Genomic DNA, 23,216 nt, shown 5'->3' on the forward strand with positions numbered 1-23,216 from the left:
GTTCCGAGCAGCCTTGCTTGCACAGAGATCCCCCTTGGCCCTTGGCTGGCAAGAGCGGTGTGATCAGAGCAGTCGGCAGAGAGCGTGGCCAGGCTGTTTACCACACACCGTACAGTAAACCCCAAGAGGTCCTTCAATCACAGGGGGGCAGAAGTGTTTGCCTCACTGTCTCTCAGTTGACCGTACACACTCAATCCTGCCAGCCTTGTATCTCATCAGATGGCATGAGATCATTGGCATTGGGGTTGGGCTTAGAAAGAGGACTGACCCTCCACATGTGGGGGAAGGCCTCCTCAAGGGGACTAGGCTTTTGTCCCTGGGAGTCTGGGTGGAGGGAGAAGGCCCATCTTGGAGATGAAGGCTCTATTTTCCCTCATCTTCAAGGTATTTGGAATACAACCGGATTCCCTACACTGATCCTGAGGAGTTTGAGTTTCTTTGGGGACCCAGAGCTTTCCTGGAGACCAGCAAGATGCAGGTCCTTCGCTTCGTGGCTAAGGTATTAGCATAGATGGGGGGGGGCAGTCACTAGCAACTTCCTCCCCTTGTCTGGAGGAGAAGGGGCCCTGTCTGTGCTGAGTTTCCTGGCTTCTAACAGGTGACTGGCTCTATTTTCTCCTAGATCCAAAGGAGAGACCCTCGGAGCTGGGCAGTCCAATACAACGAAGCTCTTCAGGACGAGGCAGCAACTGCCTCTGCCTCCGCTGCTTCTGCCTCCGCCTCCACTGCTTCTGCATCTGCTTCTGCCTCTGCCTCTGCATCTGCCTCCGCCGCTTCCGGCTCTGGCTCTGCCTCTGCCTCTGCCTCCGCCTCCGCCTCTGCCTCCGCCTCGGCTTCAGCCTTGGCTGAGCCTGATGTCCTGGCTGAGACCGATTCTGAGTCTGATACTGAGGCTGAAGCCTGTGCCTCTGCCTCTGCCAGTTTCTTGGGGTAGGAGAGCGCCCAGTCTGAGTCCCCCTTTGAGGAGGCAGTTTTGTTCTACGGGAACATAGTAGTAGTTATGAGTTAAGACCCACCCTCTGTAGTCAGGGTCTAATAAAATTGCAAGTTGATCTCTGTGGTCTCTTTGTGCGCCTCTCGTCTTCCCTGTATTCAGCTTCCCAGATGTTGCCTTGGCTTTGAGGCTGGCCTCCTGAGTGGGTGGTGGGACATGGAGAGGAGAACTTGCTTGGCCTTGGCGCCCCAGACCCTGTCTTTGGCATGTGTGCGCGTGTGTGTGTATGTGTGCTTATCCTCCTAATATACTGAAGTTTCCCGGAGTCCAAGTTCCCTGGGGCTTCTTGGAGGTGGGCAGAAAGCACTTAGCTTGGCACGTAGGAGGAGCTTCACAAATGGATAACACTCTTGGGACTCCAGGCTTTGGGGGTACCAAAAGCCTGAACTGGGCTTGGTTTGTGTCACCATATTCCGTGAACAGCAATGGGAAGGAAGATGCCTCCTTGAGGGTCAGACTTAGCAGGGAGGACAGCTCTTGCCCAACTCCAACCCATGGTTCCCCTTCAAGTGGGCAAAGATGGAGTTGAGGAATGGACTTGTGACCAGCAAAGGCTACCAGTACTACAACCCCTTGCACTTTGAGCCCTCCCTACTGGTTCTCACACTTCGGTCCCCTTCTTTCCCTCTGTGGGCTGTCTGACATCGATAATAAAATGTGTTCTGTCTCCCAGAATGATTGTGGGTAAAGTGCTTTGTCGATCTTGGGGCCCGCACCATTCACTCACTACCAGTCTGTTGGTTTCTATCCCTCTGTCGAGAGCAGCCTTGTTCTTGCCCCATCAACCTTTTGCTGGCAAGAACAGTGTGATCAGAGCAGTTGGCAGAGATCTTGGTCTGGCTGTTTACTACGCACCGCACAGTAAAACCCTGTTACCCAGAACCCCAGTGGAAAGTCACGTGGTAGCTAGTACTAGAAGTGGGGAAATGGAACTTGGGCCAGGACTTGCTGGCCCTGAGGCCCACTCTAGTCACTAAGCTACACTGCCCCTCTGGGAACTGATCACAAGCACCCCGCACAAGACTGGTGCAGTGTTTGGCTAAGTGCTTCGAATTCTCTGGGATGCAGATTCTGAGGAAGAACAGTTCACCCGCCTCTACCTTCAAAGCTGGATGCTTCCTGGGGGGCTTCTCTAATCTAACCCCCCCTTTGGTTCTGGGAAGGAAGAGGCCTTGGGAAGATAAAGTCCAACCCTCTTTATTTTCAAAACAGGAATAGCAGGGAGCGTGATTTTGCCAGTGTCCCTAAAGAGATGGCCGGAGCAGGTTAACGATTATCAGCTAGCAGGGGCCCTGGAGGACACAGGAGGGAGGCAGAGCCACAGTGACCCTGTCATCGCTCCCCCAGCGGGAGCCCTGGTGCTACCCTCTTGGGTCTCCCGGATGGTGAAGACTTCCCAAAAGGCCAGTTGTTTGAAGTGGGCTGACAATTTCAAATGATCTCCCCCCCCCAACAGGGAACTCGTGGATGTTATTGTGTTGAAGGGGAGCCGCTGTTGGGGTACCCAGAGACACGTTTCATCTCTGAAAGGCCAGGAGGGCTTGGGGGCCAATCATCAGCTGTGCCCCTGGGAATCCTGGATCTGGCTGCCACATGGAATAGGTAAGAGCCTAGTTGGGGGCAGTGTTACTGGTCGGGTCTCCCCTCCCCTTTCATCATTGGCTTCTCTGCTCCAATCCCGTCCACCTCCCACCCTTTCCTGCCTGCCTCAGTCTCCAAAACTAAAGTGCCGAATCAGGGCTTGGCTGTTGGAAAGCTAAGCTGGATGGGAGACGTGGATCCCTTTGTTGGTGGGTAGGTGGGGGGGTGGGCCAGCCTCTGGCTGGGGGGATGCGAGCAGGAGCTGGCTCTGTGGCCTGGCCCAAGATGCTTAGTAGTGAGCTGGCACCGTATCCAAGGCTTCTTCAGGTTCACGGCTGATGTCCACATTCTGAAAGAGAAGGGTGGCAATGGGACTGGGGCTGGGGCTGGAATTCTGGGCTGAAACGTGGGAGACCCGGGACTGGCCTGGCTCTATTATTGCTGCCTTGCTGTGAGACTTGAGCAGGAGTCGTCCTTCCTACTGTAAAGCCACGACCTCTCTTTCAGTCCTGACATTCTGGGACTCTGGGGTACCCGGGCCCTGAGGAAGCTGGCCAGGCTCTGGCTGGTCCTCGAGGCCGTCTTCGACCTCTCTCCAGCCTGACCTCTCACTCTTTCCTTAGGGATGCCTTCAACTCCTCCCACAATATTTGTCTGGGCTTTCAGGCAGCTGGCAGGAGAGAGCTCTGCTTGCTACTGGGGCCGACTAGGGGCACAGCGGACAGCCCTGGCCTTAGAGTCAAAGAGACTTGAGCTGAAATCTGGCCTCAAATACTTCCTAGCTGTGTGACCCTGGGCAAGTCACTGAATGGCTGTCTGCCTCCATTTCCTCATCTGTAAAATGGGGTCCATGATAGCCCCTACCTCCCAGGGTTGTGAAAATAATTGTAAAATGCTTAGCACGTAGTAGGCACTTAATGAATGCTTGTTATGTGTCAGTCAGACTGACTGAGGCTGAATGGGAAGGAGAGGCTGGAACACTCTCCAGGGCTACTGCCTCCTGACCCCACTCTGCACTGCTGGCTCCACCAAAGGCCCTCCGCAAATCCGTGGTTGAACTACAAAAGCTGGCCAATTGGGGTGTCTGATGAAAGGAGATAGTGGAGTCGCAGCCCCCCCCTGAAAGAGAGAGACTCTACGGGCGGAGGGAGGGGAAGGGACGTTTACCTGAGGGTTCAGGGAAGGGAGGCCTTCACTCAGGTCTTCCAAGGAGGGCTGTTGGGTTGGTGGGGGGCTGGCCAGAGGAACAGGGTGGAAGTTCCTGTGTGTGGGAGCATGGCTAGCTGAGCAGATGGGAGTGATGCAGGATGGGAGAGGGAGGACAGAACTACAGTGACAGAGCCCCGGTGTTCAGCCCGGCTCCTCCAGTGGAGCCTTCCTGGATTACTCTGGCTCATGGCAGGGGAAGAGACCCAGGAAACAAGGGAGGTTGGAGTGAGAGCAATGTGGAGCCAGGTCTGCCCCAGAGGAACAGACATTAACTCTTCCAACCGACCACCGCCGACAACCATAGACTCTTGGAGCCAAAAGGAACTCAGAGAGACTGGGTCCAACTAACACAGATGAGGAAACTGAGGCCCAACAGAAAGAAGAGGATACCTTATGGTCTCCTGCCTTCCCCCGGCCTCTCCCCTGGAAACACGATGGCAGACATATGTGTTGCCTCAGCCACGAGATCTCACTTTAGAGATAGATCACTGTGCCCAACTAGCTGCCCATTTTCCAGATGAGGAAACTTAGAATCCAACAGGAGGAGAAAAAGATCTTTTGTGGTATCACCACCCCAACCCCTACTTGTCTCCCCGCCCCTAATTTGGTGACACAGTGGAAGTAGTAGGTCCCTGAGTTACAAGGTCCCGCCTTGGACTGAGAAACAGAGCCGGGACCTCCTTGGAGTCACCTGTCTGAGGCAGCCATGAGCTTTCCCCACGTGGCCGGTCTGGCAACCGAGTCTGGCAGTCAGGGCTAAGAAGCAGGCCGGGGCAAGGGTGAAAGAGCTCCCCAAACTCCTAGCAGCTGAGCTAGTCTGCCCTTGGGGCACTGTCTTCCCTGTGAGTGGGGTGCAGAGCCTGCCCAGCCTCACTGAGGCAATGGTTCCCATGCCTGTCCTTACCTCTGGCTTCTCCCGGTGGGTGTTCACTGCCTCTATGTTCAGGTAAATGGACTCAACTTTGCAACCTGACAATGGGGGAAGGGGAAGAACAACCTGTCAAGCCCACAACAGTACTGAGTGGAGAGGAACCTCTGCGGCCTTCGAGGCCAGTCCCTGCATGGCCAGAGACAGAACCAGAACCAAAAAAGGGATTACGAGACATAGGAGAGAGGGAGGGAGGGAGAGAGAAGGGGGCCCAGGACAGAGCCTAGGGAACAGCTATGGCAAGGGTTCCAGGGTCTGGTAGAGGAGACGGAGAAGCGGCAGTGTCAGGAGGCAGGCAGGAAGGAGGGCAAGGAGGGAGCAGGGCAAGGAAATCTAGGGGAGGAGAGATATTCCAGGAGCCAAAGGTGATGGAAGACGATGCTGAAAACTGCCGAGAGGCTAAGAAGGATGAGAAGCAAGAAAAGGCCCTTCACTTGAACCACAATGGCAACGGTTCTGGGGGAAGGCAGCCCGCAGAGAGCTAGGGGGAAGCAGAGGCCCAGGAACTGCAGAATGAGAGTGAAGAGAGGCAGCAGGAGGCCCATACTCTGCCCTGGATTTGCCATATGGCACTGGGTGAGCTGTAAAATGGATATTCTTATACTTGGAAGGGTTGGGGGACTCCTTGGATCCCTTCCAACTGTCTGGGCTTGGTCTCCGGGAAGAGAAAGTTGGTGGGAGTTGCCATAAGTGGGGGCACTTTGGGTAAGTTATGGCACTCACCGTAGGCCACTGGGGTAAGTTTGAGTACTGTGTGCAGGGGGCATTTGAGATAAGGCAGCTCCTCTGGAAGGGAAGGAAGAAAGGTCAGCCAGAGGAAAGCCCATCTGTCCACCCATTCAGCTCCCCACCCACATGGCCCTCCCCCCATCTGGCCGCTACACAAAGTAGGTTCCAATATGGCATTCTGGGACTGGGGAAGATGGTGGAGGTGCCAAGCCTGGGTTCCTGAAGGTCTAGACCAATGGAAGGCAAACCACGCCTGAGATCAGACTTCCCAAGTATGCACAGGGCCTCATCCCCCTGGTAACCCATGGAACAAAGAAAGGTCCACGCTGTAGGAACACAAGTGGCCACGTCCTTAGGCACTGAGACTAAAGGACAATGTGGCCGACTCATGCGATGGCAGGAGAACCAGAAGGAGGATTGAGAGGAGAAGGCCAAACAACAACCCGTCGAGATGAGAGGACACAGTTGAACTGAGATCAGCAGCCACCTTGGAGGGAAGACCTGCACGGAGCCAGGGAATGGGCTTGTACTTCCACTGGCAGAGGGAGGCCTCTGGGGAGGAGAGTTTCCCTAACAGTACAGACTGACCACAATGACACAGCTAGCAGGGCAGGGCAGGGCCAAGAGCCCAGTTGTTCCCAGCTTCCACCTTCTGCCTTTCCACAAACAAAATATTCTGTACCTCCAGAGATGCAGCAGTCCCTTCTCTCTCCATCGATGCCAACCTCAGCCCCTCCCATGGGAGGTTATGGGAGATAATCCAAACAATACCTCCCATTTCCAGACTCCTCTAAGTTCTCAATCCTGTTAGGTATTTGGTGTGAATATTATTTCCATTACAGAGGAGGAAACTGAGGCTGAAAGACTAAGGAACTTATCCAGGGTCACTTCCTAGTCGGGGAGATTCCAAGCTATGTACCTCGGCTCCCAGGTCAGTGTTCCCCCAGCTCTGGCATACCATCCCTGCCCATGATGCCATGAGATGCTGTGGCCTCAAGTGAAGGGCCCAGTTAGGCTGAGCCTGGCCAACAACCCTCCAGGTGAGCACCGAACCTGGCTTTCTGGGAGCTGCCAAAGGATGCACTGGGCTGGCACCATCTTTGAGAACCCAGGTGTGCCTCCATGTCAGGGCACCCTTTTTTTTTTTTAAATAATGCTTCTCTGCTAAAAATAAATAAATAAATAAAGCCTCTCCAAACCCCTCCACAGCATGAGGCATGCCACTCCACAGGCTCTGCTTGTTCCACGTCTTTGAAGGCTTCCCATGTAAGAAGGCTCGCTCTTGAAAATGGCACTTAGTAGTCATGCTTGTCTGTCTCTTAGGGGGAAAGTCTCCGCTTTGAAAAAGAATTCCCCGATGATATGTCCCATCCTGAGCAAACCACCCTTGGGACTCTGAGAGACTGCTCGAGGCCTTGTCCCACTCTGTGCCGCTTTGGATTGAAGTTGGCTTGCCCAGGCATAGGGAACGCCCTTGCCTCCCCTCCCCAGCCTCCTCACCCACGAGGGGCTACCTGCACTCTTATCCAGGAAGTAGGCCAGGAGACAACGCATCACAGCCTGGTGGCAGATCACTAGCACATTCTCCTGCCGTTCCAGTTCCATGATCACAGGCTCTAGACGCTGTACCAAGTCCTCATAGGACTAGAAGGGAGAGACAGACCCTGACGTGAGCAAGAAGAGAGGGGAGCAGGCCAGGGCGATCCCAGGGGGCATCTTGCTCCTGCCTCAGTCCTTGAAGTTCCCAGCTAGTTCGGGGCAAGGCCTTCCCAGCCCCAGCCCCATCCCTCCCTCTCACCAACCCACTGCCCACGCTCTTGGGCTTTGGCTCTCTCCACTGCACAACAAGGGAGCATGAGGTTGGGGAGACGAGAGCCAGAAGGAGGGTTGGCGTCTCCCTTCTTCCATTGGCCCAGTAAGCATGGCGGCCACCCAGGGAACTTGGAATCCAAATAGGTAAGGGATGAGGGAGAGAGAGGAGCTGTGCCCATGCACGATTGCTTGCTTAGGCCCTTCCCTTCTCCTCTGCATGACGCAGGTCATTTGTCACTGAGGTGCAGGGGAGTGGGAGGTGAGCAGCTGGGTGGGCACCCACCGCACTCTGGAGCTCGGCTCAACGCCAGGCTTGCTGGGGTACAGGGATCTGGCTGGCAACTGCTGCCCCAGGCTCCGTTTGGCTGGGCCAGGGCCGGGGAAGCTGTCCCTCCTAGTGGGCCTCCCTCACCTCTCCCTTGGGGTAGCGGTAGCGATATTTGTCCTGGTCTCGAAGTGCAAATTCCTCTGGGTAATGCTCTTGGATCTCCTCATAGGTCATCTCTTCACAGACACCCTAAAATGCGACAGGCGTCCATAAACAGGGGCAGAGAGATCTGGGATGCGGGCACACATACATGCAGGGTTTGCAGGGGGTCCATGAGGGTCGGCATCCCCTCTGCATTGGCAGGGCTACGTGTGTCTCTGGCTTCCGAGTGTGTGGACACATAGACATATCTACACATATACACACGTGTGCTTCTGGAGCATCCATATGGTGGATTTGTATGTGCGTGTGCATGTCTGGGGTGGCGGTCAGCATGTGTGTCTGCAGGATCTGCATGGGCTTTTAGTGGCTGGGTTTGACTCTGCTTGTACATGTGTGGCTCTGGCTATGTATGTTCCATGTTCCATGTATCTATGGAGTGCACATGTACGTTTTGTTTCTGCGTGTTTTTGGTATATGCATGTCCATCATTGTCGCTAGTGTGTACTTACATGCATGTGTGTATGTATGCACATGGGGGGATGCTCTGGGTGTGCATATTGGGATCTCCCCAGAAATTCACTTTCTCAAGTACCAGCCTGGGCGACTTCCCAGCCTCACTCACAGCATCGATCTCGTTCAGGGCCTTCCATTGCTCGTACGGAACCCGCAGGGCCTCAGCCGTCTGGATTGTTCTTTTCATGTGGCTCGTCCAGACCTTCAGGGAGCTGATGCTCTGGGCCTGGATGAAGTTTGCCAGGGCATACGCATACTGCCAAGGAACAGGGAGAAGGGAGGTGAGGGCTTCCTCTTGAGGCCCTGCTGGGCTCCATACCACACCATACAGTACCGAGAGAAACCGTGTGGTCCAGCTCAGTGGCCAGAGGGGCCCCCAAGAGCCCAGCCTTGCCCTAAGGAGGGCTTCTGTGCACACAGAGGAGGCATATCACCAACCGGGTGGGGTGAGGAGAGCCTTTGGAGAGGTGGGAGTTGAATGGAGACCACTGAGTTTGGGAAACTGCTAGTAATCCATTTGACTTGGAATGTGGAGCATGTGAAGCAAGCACACGCACATGTGTGTGTGTGTGTGTGTGTGTGTGTGTGTGTGTGTGTGTGTGTTGGAATAAAAGGAAACAAGGCTAAAAATAGGAGAAAGAAAGGAAAGAAGGCCAGACTGGGCAGAGGATGGACACGCAGCCAAGGAGCTGGGGTTGGATTCAAGGGACAGGGAACCAGCAAGGACTTCGAGCAGGGGTGACATGCCCAAAGCTGTGTGTTCGGGCCCCTTGGGGAGCAGAACAAAGGGTGGCCTTGAGGAGGAGAGCCTTCCGAAGCAGAGAGCCCAGTGAAGAGGTGGGGGAACTAGTCCAGACAAATGGCGGGAAAGGCCTGATCCTGGGAGATGATGGGAGAGATTCTGAGAGGAGGGGAAGGGCACATGCCAGAGGCTGAGGGAGAAGGCAAAGGAATGAATGAATGAACAAATGAATGAATGCATTCACAGTGGAGCTTTCGAAGTTACATGTCTGTGTTTCTGTGACTGGAGGAAGATTCCTGAAGGAGGGAAGTCTGGAAGGAAGGAGCAAAAGGAAGGATTTCATAGAGAAAAGGAGGTATGAATGAGTGAAGGAGGGAGAGAATGAACAAAGGAAAAAGGCATGACAGAAGGGGCAGAGCAAAGGAGGAATGAGCAGAGGAAGAATGAACTGAAGGGAGGCAAAGAATGCATGACCAAGTGAAGGAAAAATGATCAGAAGAAAGAGTGAGTGAAGGAAGGAAGTTGTGGAGAAGGGAACAAAAGAATGAGGGATAGAAGAATGGAAGGAAAAAGCAAGGAGGGAGGGAGGAAAGAAGGAGAGGGAAAGAAGATGGAAAGAAAGAGTTGAGAGTGAGTGAGGAAAGGAAAGGAGGGAGGGAGGAGGAAAAAGGCAAAGAGGGCCCCCCCACCTGCTTGCCCCTGGGGGAAAGGCCCGAATCGCCCCCAATGCGGCCCTTCAGGTTCAGCTCACTCTCCCCATGTCTGCACAGGTAGATGGAACGAGGCGTCACGTGGATGTTCATCAGGTAATACACAGTGCGGCTCTGGATGTGGTCCTGCACTCGGTTCACCAGGTAGCGGGTGCCCACGTCAAAGATCTTGATGTAGGACAAGTGGCTGCGGGGACAGAGAGTCTCAGAAGGGAGCTTTGTTGGGACTCAATCTGTGCGTGGAGCCTCCTCCAGGAAGCCAAGTGCCACATGTCTCTTCTGTGTCTTCTTTGTTCCCCATATGTAAGCGGGCCTCCTCCCCTGGCTGTGCCCAGAGCTGGGCTCTTCTCTTGCCAAGCACACACAGAAACACTGTACATGGGTCCCAAAGAAACCCCCGGAGGGATTTCCATGGAAGAGCCATTAAGGGGGTGAAAGGAGCTGCTTGGCAAAGGCTGGAGCGACGCCCCACTTTTCTGCCTGTGTGTACAAGGTGAGACCTGTACCACCCGGGAGGCCTCAGCCAGAGACCCAAGAGTCCGAAGGGCACCGATTGTCACCCATCGTTTTCCATGGCTGATCACTGCTGCAATGCCCCACCACCCTTAGGGAGAAAGTCCATGCCTCCTCCATCCAGATCCGGCTCCCTTTCTAGTCTCCCTGCAGCTGCCTTGCTCTCCCTCACTGCTCCACCTTGATTCCATCTCTGCACCTTCCCTGGGCTGGTGGGCCTGCCTTTCCTCTCCCCCAGCTCCAGGGCTCAGAGAGGGCGGGACAGGATCTCTTCCCTTCTCCCCTTTGCCAATCTTCCCCTCATTCTTTCCTCTTTTTTCCTTACTAATAATTGCTTCCTCCTCTCACTTGTTCATTCCTTCTCCCATTCAGTCTTCCCTTTCCTCCCTCAATCATTCCATCCTCCCCTTGCAATGGTTCATTTCTTCATGCCTTCTTTCCCTCATTCATTCTTTCTCTTGTTCCTTCCTTCACTCATTTCTTTCAATCTTTTCTTTTCTCATTCTTATTTTACTCACCTGATCCACCTTTCAATCACTCCCTCCCACCCTTCCAGGTCTCTTTCTCTGGGATCGACTTAATACAATCTCTCTCTTCTCTGTCTTTCCTCTCTCTCCCCCCTTCCTCCCTCTCCCTCCCTCGTTCTCTCTCCCCTCCCCCTCCCCCACCTCTCTCCCTTCCCCAATTCCTTCTGGCCTGCCTCTGTCTCTGGAGCCCTTCCCCACATCCCCACCCTCGCCTGACCTGTCCAGCTCCTCATCAATGGGCTGGTAATTCATCTCATAGCACTCGATTCTCTTGAGGAAGTCTTCTACCACCTTCTCCCGGTCGCAGTCTTTGTAATCTGGGCTGCTCAGCTTGACTTGCTGAGAGAGACAGACAGGCAGATAGAAGAAGAGGAGGAAGAGGAGAACAGAGGAAGGGGGAGAGAGGAGGAAAAGAAGAGATAGAGGAGACCGAGACAGAGACAGGAGGGGAGAAGGGAGAGGGACAGACAGAGGGAGACAGAGGGAAGAGGTTTAATGTCTGCCTCCCAAACTCCTGGACATTAGTAGCCTGAAATGACATCAGCTAATCCTTTGGAGTCCCTCCCACACCTCTCTGGAGAGAAGGATGGTGCCCACTGTAACCTCACTTTCCCTTTCTTGGGGTCAATCTCACTGCCTCCTTTGGACCTCAGTTTCCCCATTTAGAGCTCAAAATCTTGGGCCGGTTTCACTTTGTGGCATTCAGCTGCCTCCTCTTCCTCCGGGCAGACCACAGTGAGGTGCTGTAGGCTGGGCAGGGAGTGACCTGGTCAGGCTCCCCAAAAGCAGTGGCCAGGGAATGGGAGAATCAATGGCACTTCCGTTGAGCCCTGGAGGGCAGGTTCTCTTACTGTGATGTTCTCCTCAATGATGTCTGGATCATGGCAGATGGACTCAATGAAGAAAACCTGCCAGGAGACAAGAGAGGAGGCCCTGAGCTTCCCTGCACTCCCGGGCCTGGCATGGAGCTAGGAGCTCCCGGAATTCCTTTGAACTTAACAAAGCTGCATCAGAGACGGGAATCTTGTGGACGAGGAAGCAGGCACCCAGTCCCAAGTCCAAGCCCTGCTATGCGATTCTAGGCCAATCTCATGCCCCTCTGAGCCTCAGTTCTGATCCCAAAGGGTCCACAGAACCAGAGCCCTTCACACCACGGCTTTCCCTTCTTGTCTCGATTCGTGGCAGTCTGGAGGGCTGGAGCACAGCCCTGGGTACTTTAGAAGGGCTGGGGGTGCAAGTCAGTGTACCTTGTACCCGTGCTCCTTGGCAAATTGCAGAATGAGTGACCGTCTTTCCCTGGTAGTGTTGGTGGCATCAAAAACCTAGGGACAGAAAGGAGAGTTTGGAGCTAGGCCAAATGGCTGGCTGGGGAAGACTTCCTGGAGGAGGAGGAGAAGACAAGGAGATGGGACGGAACTGGGCCTTCAATGAAGAGGGCAGGACAGGACAGGCAAGTGTAAGATTTCCCGGGTGCCAGCTCTTCAGGTAACAATGAGAAAGGGGAGACCTGGGTTTCAAGGCCAGAGATCCTTCTGCACAACTGGCTGGTAACAGGGACAGATGTAGAAACTTGGATGACTTCTCACCCCTCCCTGGGCCTCCCTTCATTTTCTCTCTGTGCGGTTATCAAGATCCTCCCAGATGGCCTTACTGGGTCTCCCTTCCAGCACAGAAAGACCCTTAGATCTATTTACCGCTACATGACCTTCTTCATGGCCAAGGTAATCATGGACATCCTTCAGGGCTGCCAGGGCACACTGCCTGTGGGGAACAGAGAGACAAGATGCATGATGGAGGAGGAGAGGGAGGGGGATGGAGAAAAAGAGAGAAGGAGACAGAGAGACAGAGAAAGAGACAGAGAGGGAGAGAAAAGAGAAGAAAGAGGGGGAAGAGAGAGGAAGGGAGAGAAAGGGGGAAGAGAAAGAGAGGAGAGAGACAGAGAGAAGAAGCGAGAGACAGAGAGGGAGGGAGAGAAAGAGAGAGAGAGGAGAAAGAGTGGAAGGGAGAGAGAGGGTGGAGAGAGAAGGAGGGAGAGAGAGAGGGAGAGAAAGGGGAAACAGAAAGAGAAGGAGAGAGAGACAGAGAGAAGGAGAAAGAGAGAGAGGAAAAAGAGGGGGGAGGGAGAGAGAGGGTGGAGAGAGAGAGAGGAAGGAAGGGAGAGAAAGAGGAGAGAGAGACAGAGAGGAGAGACAGAGAGAGAGAAAAGAAAGAGGGGGAAAAGAAAATAGAGAGGGTAGAGAGAGGGAGGGAGACAAAGGGGGGAGAGAAAGAGGAGAGAAAGAGACAGAGAGGGAGAGAAAGAGAGAGAGGAGAAAGAGGGGGGAGGGAGAGAGAGGATGGAAAGAGGGAAGGAGAGGGGGGGAGAGAGGAGAGAGACAGAGACAGAAAGAGACAGAGGGAGAGAAAGAAAGAGAGGAGAAAGAGGGGGAGGGAGAGAGGGGTGGAGAGAGACTGAGGGAGAGAGAGAGAGGAGAGAGGGGGAGGGAGGGAGAGAGAGGGAGAGAAAGGGGAAAGAGAAAGAGAAGGAGAGAGAGAGACAGAGAGAAGGATAAAGAGAGAAAGGAGAAGGAGGGAGGGAGGGAGAGAGATTGAGAATTGAGAAAAAGGGGGAGAGAGAGTAGGGGACAGGGGTGGGATGTGGAAAAGGGAAGTCACAGGAAGGGTGAAGAAGGAGTCAGAGGCCAAAGACAGAAGCTTGTTAGGTGGTCGGATGAGCAAGAGATCATCTGGGGCTTAGAAGGGTTTCCTGAGTCTGGATCAGTGAAGGGGCAGGGCTGAGCAGATAAGAAGGCCCATAGCCTTGGGATGAGTGGAGGGGAAAGGAAAGGCTGGCTGGTGAACAAAGGTAGAACTACTCACTTCCGGATGACCAAGGCTTCCTTGTTATCTGGCCGAAAGAACTCGTAGTTCTTGTATTGGACGGCCTCTCGACGGTACTGGCCTAAATTGAACACTAGATGGAGAGTTGAGAGAAGGAAGCCTTGAGTGGGTGAGCCTGGCCTATTGGCATTCTGGGGGCACAAGGGGCTCAGGGCTGCGATCATTCTCTCAGCAGTCCCGTGACTTCTTCTCCGAAGGGGTCCAGGACCATCAAAGGTGGGGAGGACCACCGAGGAGTCTGGATTGGCTGTGGCTCTGGGGACCACATTAGGAAAAGTCCCCAGGGGAGGGTGACTAGGCTGGCAGGCCCTCAGCTTCCTACCGTGTGGCTTAGAAAAGGCAATGGGGCTATTTGTCTTGGAGAAGAGGAGGAAGAGTCTTCTTTTCTTGATGCCAAACACCCTCAAAAATCAGTTCCTTCCCTGCTCCTTGGATGGCCTGTTATCGGATTCCCTCCCCGCCCTGGTCTGCCTCCTTTGCACCTGATCCATCCTGTTCCCAGGGTTGTGTGACCCAGAACTGAACTAAAGGCTCCTCCAGGTGTGGTGGGACTGAGGAGCAAAGAGGATGGAATGCCTGGAGTGCCCCTTACCCTTGGATATGTGCTTGGATAAGGGCACAGATTCACAGTGACATTCAATTTCATGAGCATTTATTAAATACCTACTGCATGCAAGCCTAGGGATACAAAGAGGCATGGAGAACAATTCCTACTCTTAAGCAGGCCCCCTTTACCTCTGCTGTCTGGGGATAGTATAGGGGAAAAACACTAAATTGCTCTGGAGTCACAGGCCCCAAGTTCAACTAGGGGCGGGCAGCACCTGGGAAAAATGGAAAAGAATACTATTTTACCCAACCTTTGTTGTGTCTTTATTGTCATGTGTTTGTGAAGGTCACTGGACCTGCTTGCTGCCCAAATGGCCCTGGGCAAGTCCCTCCCCCTCTTTAGGCTTCTTTTCTCCTAGCTGGAAGGCCCTCTAGTGCTGCCCTGGACAAGGAGGGGGGAATCTGCCCCCCCCTTGGCCACAGGGTCATTCGTACCTTTGGTTGGGGTTCCAATCCAGTTGAGGTACCTGGTGAGCTTTGTAGAGATATAGGTCTTGCCCCGGGCAGGCAGCCCCACCATGATCACCATCGTTGGGGAGTTGGTGAACTGGGGGATGGATGCTGAAATTTGAAGTTCAGTTGAGTTGGACAAACTCTGTGTGCCTCCCACACTGCCCTTGGGGAACTGAGGATCTAATAAGGGGGCACAGGGGAGCCCCGGCTGGAGAGGCCACTTCTGCCTCAGATGCAGGCCTCAGGCTTAAAGAGATCCCAGCTTGGCACTGACTTACTGGACAGCCCACCCAGCTTCTGTTTTCTTGTCTATATAATGCTTGGGTGTGCGAGAAAGGGACTCAGGGAGCCTTGAAGGTGATAGCAAGGAGGCTGTTATTACTGGGCAGCAGAGGACCTGGGATCAAATCCGAGGTCTGTTACTGTGGGTCTTGGCACATTTCACTTTCTCTGCCTCGGTTTCCCTTTTGGAAATTAGGAAGACTGAACCGGATGGGCTTTAGGGTCCCATACAGCTTGACATGCCATTCTATCATTTTCAGCAGCGACCCTGGTTTGGGCTTTTCCTGGAATGCTCTGCCGTTTTCTTTCCTGGCTCCTTTTATAGATGAGGAAAGTGAGGCAAACTGGGTAAAATGACTTGGCCAGGGGCTCCATCCACTGACTCTAAGGGCAGGGCTGGTATGTTTTTCACCTATTTCCCATCACCTAACAGAATAGCCAGCACACAGTAGGCAGGCTACTAACCGTTACTAAAGGCTCCTGCTTGGGCTGAGATGACTACTCTCACAAAGGGAGCTCCCGGGCTGGGCCTGGGTTAGTGGGGCACCTAAGTTAGGGCGATGGGGAGGAGAGGCCAGGGCGACAACTGAGGTAGGAGGACAGTTGGGGCTCTGGCCCAAAGGGAGGAGTGGACTGCTCCAAGGTCACACAGCGGCCCCAGACCTCTTATATCACTGTGCTGCGGTGGGTGGCCTTATCTGCAGAGGCTTCCTGAGCCCTGGCCAAGCAAGCTCAGCGAAGGGGCACTCCCAGACCAAGGCCGCTGTTATCTTTGGCCAAGTGGCCCTCTTGTCTCCTCTGAAAACGTGCCCTGCCGCCTCCTGCCCCCTCCTCCGGGCAGTACCCCGGGGCCCAGCGGACCATTAATGGAAACAGGACACTTCGGGGAGGCCTGGAGGAGCCACGCTGGCGGGGGGCCACGGCTGGCCAGCACCTGTCTCTCACAGTCCAGACCGCACGTCACCTCGCCTCACCCCGACCCCCGGCAGGCGGCTGGGATGGAGGCTGGACGCAGGAGAACTGGGTTCGGCCGGCGCTCGGTGCTGCTCTGGGTGATCTCCAGCCCTCTGCGGCCCTCAGTGCTGCTCTCTGCCAAAGGGGCGTGCGCGCGCGCGTGCAGGCCGAGCCCCTCCGCGTTCCCTCCAAAAGGCCACGGCCCAGCCGCATGGAGGCCATCCAAGGGAGAAAGTTTGTGCGGGCGCCCCTCCCCCGCCCCACTACCAGCCCCACTTACAGCCCCTGCGCCGCTGCAGACGGCTGCCGCTGCTGTGGGGGATCCAGATCTTCTGCAGCCGCGTCTGCGTGAGCTCCCCCATCTCCTGGGACATGTCGGGCCGCCCTCCCTGGCTGTCCCCTCGCTCGGGAGTGCGGGCCGCCCGACGTGGCCGTAGGCAGGCTAGAGGTCAGCGACGTTGGCCTCCGCACTCGGGCCGGCGAGCGAGCGAGCGAGCCAGGGAGCGAGCGAGGGAGCCAGAGGGCGAGGGAGCGAGCGAGCGAGGGAGCGAGGGAGCGAGGGAGTGAGCGCCGGCTGGCCCGGCTCCGCCTGTTGGGCTGTCTGTGTGTGGAGCAGATAACCTCGGGCCCTTCTCCTCCTCCTCCTCCTCCTCCTCCCTCTCCTCTCCCTCCAGGGCTGCCAATGGCCAGAGGGCTTTGGGTGTCAGCAAGTCCCCTCCCTCCGGCCAGCGGGCCACGCACACCCTGCTGCTCGGGGGTGGACCAGAATGGCCCGGGGGTCACCGAGGGCGCCGGCCCCCTCCCTCCCGCTTGCCCTCATCCCCGGCGGCCCTTTGTACCCTCCGAGAGGGAGCCCAGGCTCCAGGGGGAGACTGAGGCACAGAGGGAAAGTCGGAGAGATGGAGGGAGGCCTGGAAGGCAGGAGCCCCAGAAGAAGGGGCAAGCGGCTTGCCAAGGGAGGCCGGACATGGGGAGCCCTGGGCCCTAGCAGGGTCACTGGCCCTTCGGGGAGCAATGGCCTGCAAGTAGGCCAGCCTCCCCCAGCCCACGTGAAGGGCCCGTGGGCCTCGCTGCTCTCCTGGCTTCAAATGGCTGGCTGCCATCCCGAGCGGGGCTCTTCAGCCCTCCCAAGGCCGAAACTGCTGTCAGTGTAGCCCCAGGGGACGATTGGCCTCCACAGCCTCCCTCACTCTCTCCAACCCGCTCTGGCCTTCTCTCCTCCCTCCCAGCCCCAGGGGGCGAAAACAGTTCAAGGCATTCTCTTGGCCTCGCTTGGCCGGCCAAACTCCCCACTGGCCCCAGGGCAGAGATCAGGAACAGTGCCTGCTTCTCCGATGCTCTGCGGAGCACACCCCGATCTTCCCGCAAGGGCAACCTCGCCAGTTGGCGGCTGAGCACGTACTTCTCACAAGGGGAAACTGAGGCTCCATGAGACCTGTCTCCTGCCTCTGTGCACTCCTTATCCTACGAGAAGCCCCTCCAGCCAGCCAGCCTAGTGGTCCAGGAAGATGCTAATTGGCTTAGAGGCCCTCTTGGCCGGCCGGCCTTTCCGGCAGAGCAGATGGTAGAGACCACACCACAGCACTCAGCCAGCCAGCCAGCCAGCAGGGAGTCCGACTGCCTCCTTTCATTTATTGAGAGAGGAAACTGAGGGCTGCCCAGGCAGGGGCAGGGACCTCGAACCACAGAGCATGGCACCTAGAAGGACCCTAGGAGGTCCTACGGGTTGGCCCTCCTAGAGTGAGTTACAAAGGGAGAAACTGAGGCTGAGAGTGGGGAAAGAGCTTCAAGATGATTGAATCTGCTCCTTGCACTTCAACTTAGTCTGAAGAGCTCCTGGGCACCTCAGGGCTCCCCACTTGCCTCCGGTTTGGGAAACTGAGCCTCTGAAGGGCTTGGCCAAGGTCATGCCACCACCACCAGGCTTCCCCCCCCACAGGGGATCCTGGGAACCTGGTGTGTTCCAGAGACCCAGCCAGATGAGGAACTTGCCCTGGAGTTTGGGCCAAGCTTTCTCCAGACCCTGGAGCTCTCCATTGGTGAAGGACCCACTCTCCCAGCTCTCCTCCCCAGGCACCTTGGCCTGCCTTTGCCAGCCTTGGTGGCCCCTACCCTTACCTGCTCTCTTGACTCTTCTGTCCTCCATGGCTTAGCTAATTCACCAGAAACAGGCCCAATGGGGCCTTTCCATTGGCAAAGGGGGACAGCTGCTGTCCGCCTGCTCCCCCAGGAGAGTGGAGAGCCAGGGGAGCACCCCTTGGGTAGGGAAGGCTGTGGGCTGGCTTGGACAGAGGAGGCAGGGGCAGCAAGGTGGGGGGTGGGGGCAGGCTGCAATCAGCTGTTGCTAGCTCTTGCTGAAACTGCCTATAAATCTTTGCCTGAGTCCCCCCCCACAAAGGTCAAATCTAATTTTAAACCCATCCTGGCTTGAGAAAGGAATATAAAACCACATACTTACGCAGCCCCGGGCTTCAGGAACAAGACAAGTTGGCCAGTGCCCCATGGTCTGTAGACCCGCTGCAGGGAGGCTTGGCCCGCCTGTTGGGTGCTAGCTGCAGTGCCACACGATGCCATGCTCAGGGCTTGGCACCCTCTCTCTGGGCCCCGGGGCCCCTCTACAGAAGCCAAAGAGCCTGACCTGGAGGGCTTCTCAGCCAGGGAATGAGAAGTCCCAACTGCGGGGCTCAGGTGGGGAGGCGTCACTTCTTGTCTTCAGGATTGCCTCCCTCGTCTCTGAAAGCACAGCTTGGGGCTTCCACTGCCTCTCTCTCTCTGGAGCCCCTTTTTCCTTCTCTACAAAACTTCCAGGGCTCCCCTCTAAAATGAGTTCATGGGGCGCATCTGCTTCTGGGAACATCCACACACCCCCACTTGGAATTCTGGAAAACCCAGAAGCACCAAAGCGGTGCCAGAGAACAAGTCCTTAATGAGCACAAGACCACCCTCTGGCCCTCTGGGGACTTGCCAAGGGCCTGAAGAACTTTGGGGGAGTCTAGGAAAGGCAGGCCAGCTGCTGGGCTTCCTTGGAGGCCAGGGGAATCTTCCAAGGCAAAAGGGCACTTAAGAGCTGCTATTCCTGGTGCTTACTGGCTGTCTGATACCTTATTGGGCAGGCTGGAACTAGGGGCTCTCTGACAGTTCCCAGGGGACAAAGGTAAATCGGGGGTCCCCTGGAACAAGGATGTCGTTCTCTAGCCAGGCTGAAAAAACAGCAGGAAAGACCTGTGTCACTGGGATCAGAGGGGACAGTCCAGTGGCTCAGGAAGGGCCAGTGCAAGCGCACCTGGGGGGACAGGCAGCTGGGGCCAGAAACCCGGCTCAATCTAGTGCACCAGGCTCCTGGGGAGCCTAGGGGCAATACCACCCCCAACCCCCAACAGAAGAGAACTTTCTCTTATTTTTGATGTTTCTTGGGTCATTTTTAAATATTTTGCCATGGTTCCATGGTTCCTGTTCTTTCCCTCCCACCCCCTCCCGTAGCCAATGAGCAACCCCACTGGCTTTTACATGTGTCATTGATCCAGACCCATTTCCATATTAATATTGACAATTGCACCAGGGGGATCCTTTAATCGGCCCTTTTTCTTCTGCGTTTCTGCTCCCACAGTTCTTCCTCTCCATGTGGGTCACGTTCTTTCTCTTGAGTCCCTCCGAATTGTCCTGGGTCATTGCGTCGTTGTTAGTAGCAAAGTCTATCACATTTGATCTTCCCACAATGTTTCCGTTTCGGTGTACGATGTTCTCCTGGTCCTGCCCATTTCACTCTGCAACAAGAACTGAATTTTAGCATGTTCTAAAAGAGGCTGGAAAAATGAACAAAAGACAAAGGAAAACCCTGACCTTAGAAAGTTACTTCAGTGACAGAAAAAGATCAAAATGCAAACTCAGGAGAGGCCAGCAATGCCAAAACAGAAACATGTGAACCCTCAAAGTATGAGAAAATAACAAATGTTGGACGGGGGGTGAGAAAACTGGGCCACGAGGGCACTGTTGGTGGAGTTGTGAACTGTGAACTGAGCCAACCATGCTGGGGGGTTTGGTAGGGTTTTTTGTTTGGTTGTTATTTTTTTTTTTACCAATTACAAGCAATAAAAAATTTCCACGCACGTTTTCCAAATTGTCTCCCTCCTTCCCTCCCATCCCTCCCCTTTCCCTGAACTGGTAGGCCATTCCATCTGGGTTATACACGTAATATCAAGAAAAACCCATCATCTCCATAGTGTTCATTTTTTTTAAATCCTCACCTTCTGTCTTGGAATCAATACTATGTATTGGCTCCAAGGCAGAAGAGTGGTAAGGGCTAGGCAATGAGGGTCAAGGGACTTGCCCAGGGTCACACAGCTAGGAAGCATCTGAGGCCAGGACCTCCCATCTCTAGGCCTGACTCAATCCACTGAGCTACCCAGCTGCCCCCCATAGTGTTCATTTTTGCAAGAGAATAATCCCACAAAACCAAAAAGCCAAATACACTTAGGTGGAAACCCGTATCTTTGATCTGCATTCTGACTCACTCCAAGCACTCTTTCTCTGGAGGTGGACAGTATTCTTTAGGTTCTTCAGGATTGTCCTGGGTCATTGCATTGCTCTGAGTAGCAAAGTCTATCACAGTTGATCATCCCACCGTGTTTCAGTTACTGTGTACAGTGTTCCCTGGTTCTGCCTATTTCACTCTGCATCAGTTCCTAGAGGTCTCTCCAGCTCTTTCTGAAATCAGCCCATTTCCATCACCAACATATACCACCATTTGTTCAGCCATTCCCCAACTGCTTGATCACATGGGTCGATGGGGACTCAACGATCACCCCAGTGCAAACACTAATAATATGGAAATGGGATTTGATCATTGATGAATGTAAAACCTAGTGGAATTGTGCATCGGCTGGGGTGGGGGAGGAGGGGAGGGAAAGAACACGGATTGTGGAACCATGGAAAAATAGTCAAAATCAGCTAATTAAATGAAAATCTAAAATAAAACTGAAATCAGCCTGTTTGTCAAACCTTGAAAAACACAGAAGCACCCAAGTAGTTAGAAAGAGCAAGTCAGGACAAGAAAGATTCAGCCACTGCCCAGAGTTAAGCACTAGATACCACACAGAGATGAAGCTCTGGGACTCTGGGAACATTGTCTCTGGGGGGAAACACGAAAGGAGATTTTCCTATGAACTGAAGAACTTGGGGTCTTATATACCTTTTGGAGGAATCTAGGACAGGAAGGTTCAATTGGGAGGAACCTCCAAGACAAAAGGGCATTTAAGATTTGATCATATCTAGTCATCTAGCTAAGCTGAGACCATTGGCTTTAAAGTTTAAGATTGATTGTTCAGGCTCAGACAAGTCAGTCCGGGACTTCCCAAGGGACCGGAGGGGGGGTGGGACATGAACAAAGCTGAGTGGTATTCCATCATCAGCCATTCCCCAATGGATGAGCATCCCCTCCATCTCCAATTCCTTCCCATCACAAAAGAGCTGCTCTCACTATTTCTGTGTAAGTGGGTCCTTTCCTCCATTTGGGGATCCCTTTGGGACCCAGACCCAGAAGTGGTCTTACTGTGATCCAACCCTTCTGGAGAGGGTCTGGAACTGTGCCCAAAGGGCTTTAAAACTGTGCATGCCCTTTGCCAAAGAGATGAAAAAAGGAAATTCTGCATGAATGACCATATGAATATGGAAAATGTTTTCTATTATTGCACATGTAAAATCTATATCAGATCACTTGTGATCTCAGGGAGGGGGGAAGGAGGGGAAGAATTTGGCTCAGATAAAAAAGGTTAAACATTGTTTTTAAATTAAGGGAGGGAATAAAATATTAAACAAAAACAAATCTTTCCTGTTTAAAAAACAAGTAGTGTGAAAGGATGTCAGGCCCCAAAAGACCTCTTGGAAGAGCTTGAAAAGAAGTTTAAAAATCAAATAATGAAAGAAGAAGAAGAGAAACTGAGAAAAGAAATGGGAGAAAGACTCAATAGCTAGTTGAAACTCAGCTGTTAACAAAAATTCACTGAAGAAAGTCAAGGGGGCTCTTCTCATTGGTGGAGGTTGATTACTCAATGCTCCTCACCTGCATGAGGGCCAGGATTGGTGAGAGCTTGGGAGAAGAGAGGTCCTGGTCTTTTGGTTTCTAGCTTCAAGGAGGAAGACGGAAGGAGGAAGTTCTGGACTCTCTTCAGATCCCGGGAAAAGTGGACAGTAAGTAGTGCAGGGAGCCAACCCCTTTATCATGTCCCTAGCTCTGGATTCCTCTAATAGAGACGGGGGGATGTTGACTGGGAAAAAACACAGAACTGTTAAATAGTCAGAAAATCACTCTTTAATCAAGAAAAGGTGTTCAGTGTGAGAGCAGGCCTCCACACAGAGCTGCGCGCTAACAACCACAGAGTCTGAGGATTGAACTCTGGCCAATCTGGGCACTGACCCCTGGGAGAGCCAATGGTGCTAAATTGACAACTCCCAGGAACAAGAGAATTTGGGGAACTTCTCTACCATTTGGGGGAAATCCAGAGGCAGGGAATGGACATCACTATAGCTACAAAGAAAACGGGAATGTTCAAACTATACTGACATGATACAATCAAGCTTGGGAAAAGAATTGGAGCTAGGGACGAGGGTCTAAGGGAAGGGCTGCTTTCCATGGATACTAGAGGATGGTCCCTGCCCAGGTGTGGATCTTCTTGGGTAAGAGTCTCTGATACAATGGGCTCCATTATTCAGTCTGAAACTGCTAGCCTGAGATTCCCTTCAGGGTGGATTCCCACTGGAACAGGGAACAAGGACAAGCTTTGGGGTCTCCAATGTACAAGCTAGTCCTAAAACTTGGGGTTCATCAGATCCTACTAAGCTACAAGTTGGGGGGGTTCTAGATTCCATGTTGACAGGGACATCTGTGTGTGAGTGAGATCCAGGCTCTTTCTTGCTCTTGGTGGAGGTAAGATCTCTTGCTCCTCATTTGAGAGCTAATTTATTCTGTATAGTGTCTGATATATCCTCTCACTTGAGCAGTTCTCCAATTTCTGTTTGCTATTGGCGTGAATTTTATTGTTGTTGCTGCCCTTCAGTCCCGCCTGATTTCCTTCTTTGAACCTTTCAGTGAGCCCAGTAGTGATCTCTGGATCGCTGGAGATGGCACTCTCCTCCTAAATACTCTTTTCTTCTCCCTGGGTCTTCCGTGACATTGTCCTTGGTTCTCTTCCTGATGGCCTGCCCACCTGCCCCTTCTCAGCCTCCTTTGTTGGCTCAAGTGATAGGCAGATACCTGCTTATCTAGCTTAGATCTGCATTTATGGAGTGGCCCCATACCTCCAACCACTTGGGGCTCCCTACCTGCATGTCTCCTCAACATCTCCAATTTCACACTTT

General features: G+C 53.9%; 2 protein-coding genes and 2 non-coding genes across 9 annotated transcripts in view; 2 read left to right on the forward strand and 2 right to left on the reverse strand.

Annotated features, from left to right (window-relative positions):
* TRO (trophinin) overlaps nt 1-1,052 on the forward strand; it is a 35,956-nt gene extending 34,904 nt beyond the window's left edge. For all 3 annotated transcript variants that reach the window (XM_007507751.3, XM_056809335.1, XM_056809334.1), the window contains 2 exons: nt 385-499; nt 623-1,052. In XM_007507751.3, the coding sequence (XP_007507813.2) occupies nt 385-499; nt 623-934 (427 nt within the window). In that variant the 3' untranslated portion in view covers nt 935-1,052. The remainder of the gene's footprint in view (nt 1-384; nt 500-622) is intronic.
* Nucleotides 55-130, forward strand: LOC130456216 (small nucleolar RNA SNORA11). The gene has a single exon (XR_008914809.1). It is a non-coding gene; the product is annotated as a small nucleolar RNA SNORA11 (small nucleolar RNA).
* A 1,123-nt stretch (nt 1,053-2,175) lies between the features above and the next one.
* PFKFB1 (6-phosphofructo-2-kinase/fructose-2,6-biphosphatase 1) lies at nt 2,176-18,150 on the reverse strand. 4 transcript variants are annotated; one of them, XM_007507756.3, is made up of 15 exons: nt 17,982-18,150; nt 14,610-14,735; nt 13,548-13,641; nt 12,383-12,449; nt 11,936-12,010; nt 11,540-11,596; nt 10,906-11,027; nt 9,628-9,835; nt 8,306-8,452; nt 7,666-7,770; nt 6,956-7,085; nt 5,436-5,498; nt 4,689-4,753; nt 3,743-3,836; nt 2,176-2,924 (listed from the first exon to the last, which is right to left on the reverse strand). In XM_007507756.3, exons 1-14 carry the CDS (start codon nt 18,007-18,009, stop codon nt 3,768-3,770), a joined length of 1,356 nt encoding a protein of 451 aa, XP_007507818.1. In that variant the 5' UTR covers nt 18,010-18,150; the 3' UTR covers nt 2,176-2,924; nt 3,743-3,767. The 4 variants fall into 4 exon arrangements, with proteins under 4 accessions (XP_007507818.1, XP_007507817.1, XP_001363907.1 ...); XM_007507755.3 differs by lacking the exon at nt 17,982-18,150 and adding an exon at nt 16,144-16,378; XM_001363870.4 differs by lacking the exon at nt 3,743-3,836.
* On the reverse strand, nt 11,596-11,651 carry MIR12411 (microRNA mir-12411). Its single transcript, NR_163032.1, has one exon. It is a non-coding gene; the product is annotated as a microRNA mir-12411 (primary transcript).
* Nucleotides 18,151-23,216: the final 5,066 nt, after the last annotated feature.

The sequence above is a fragment of the Monodelphis domestica genome, chromosome X (assembly GCF_027887165.1).
Source record: "Monodelphis domestica isolate mMonDom1 chromosome X, mMonDom1.pri, whole genome shotgun sequence".
NCBI classification, from domain to species: Eukaryota; Metazoa; Chordata; class Mammalia; order Didelphimorphia; family Didelphidae; genus Monodelphis; species Monodelphis domestica.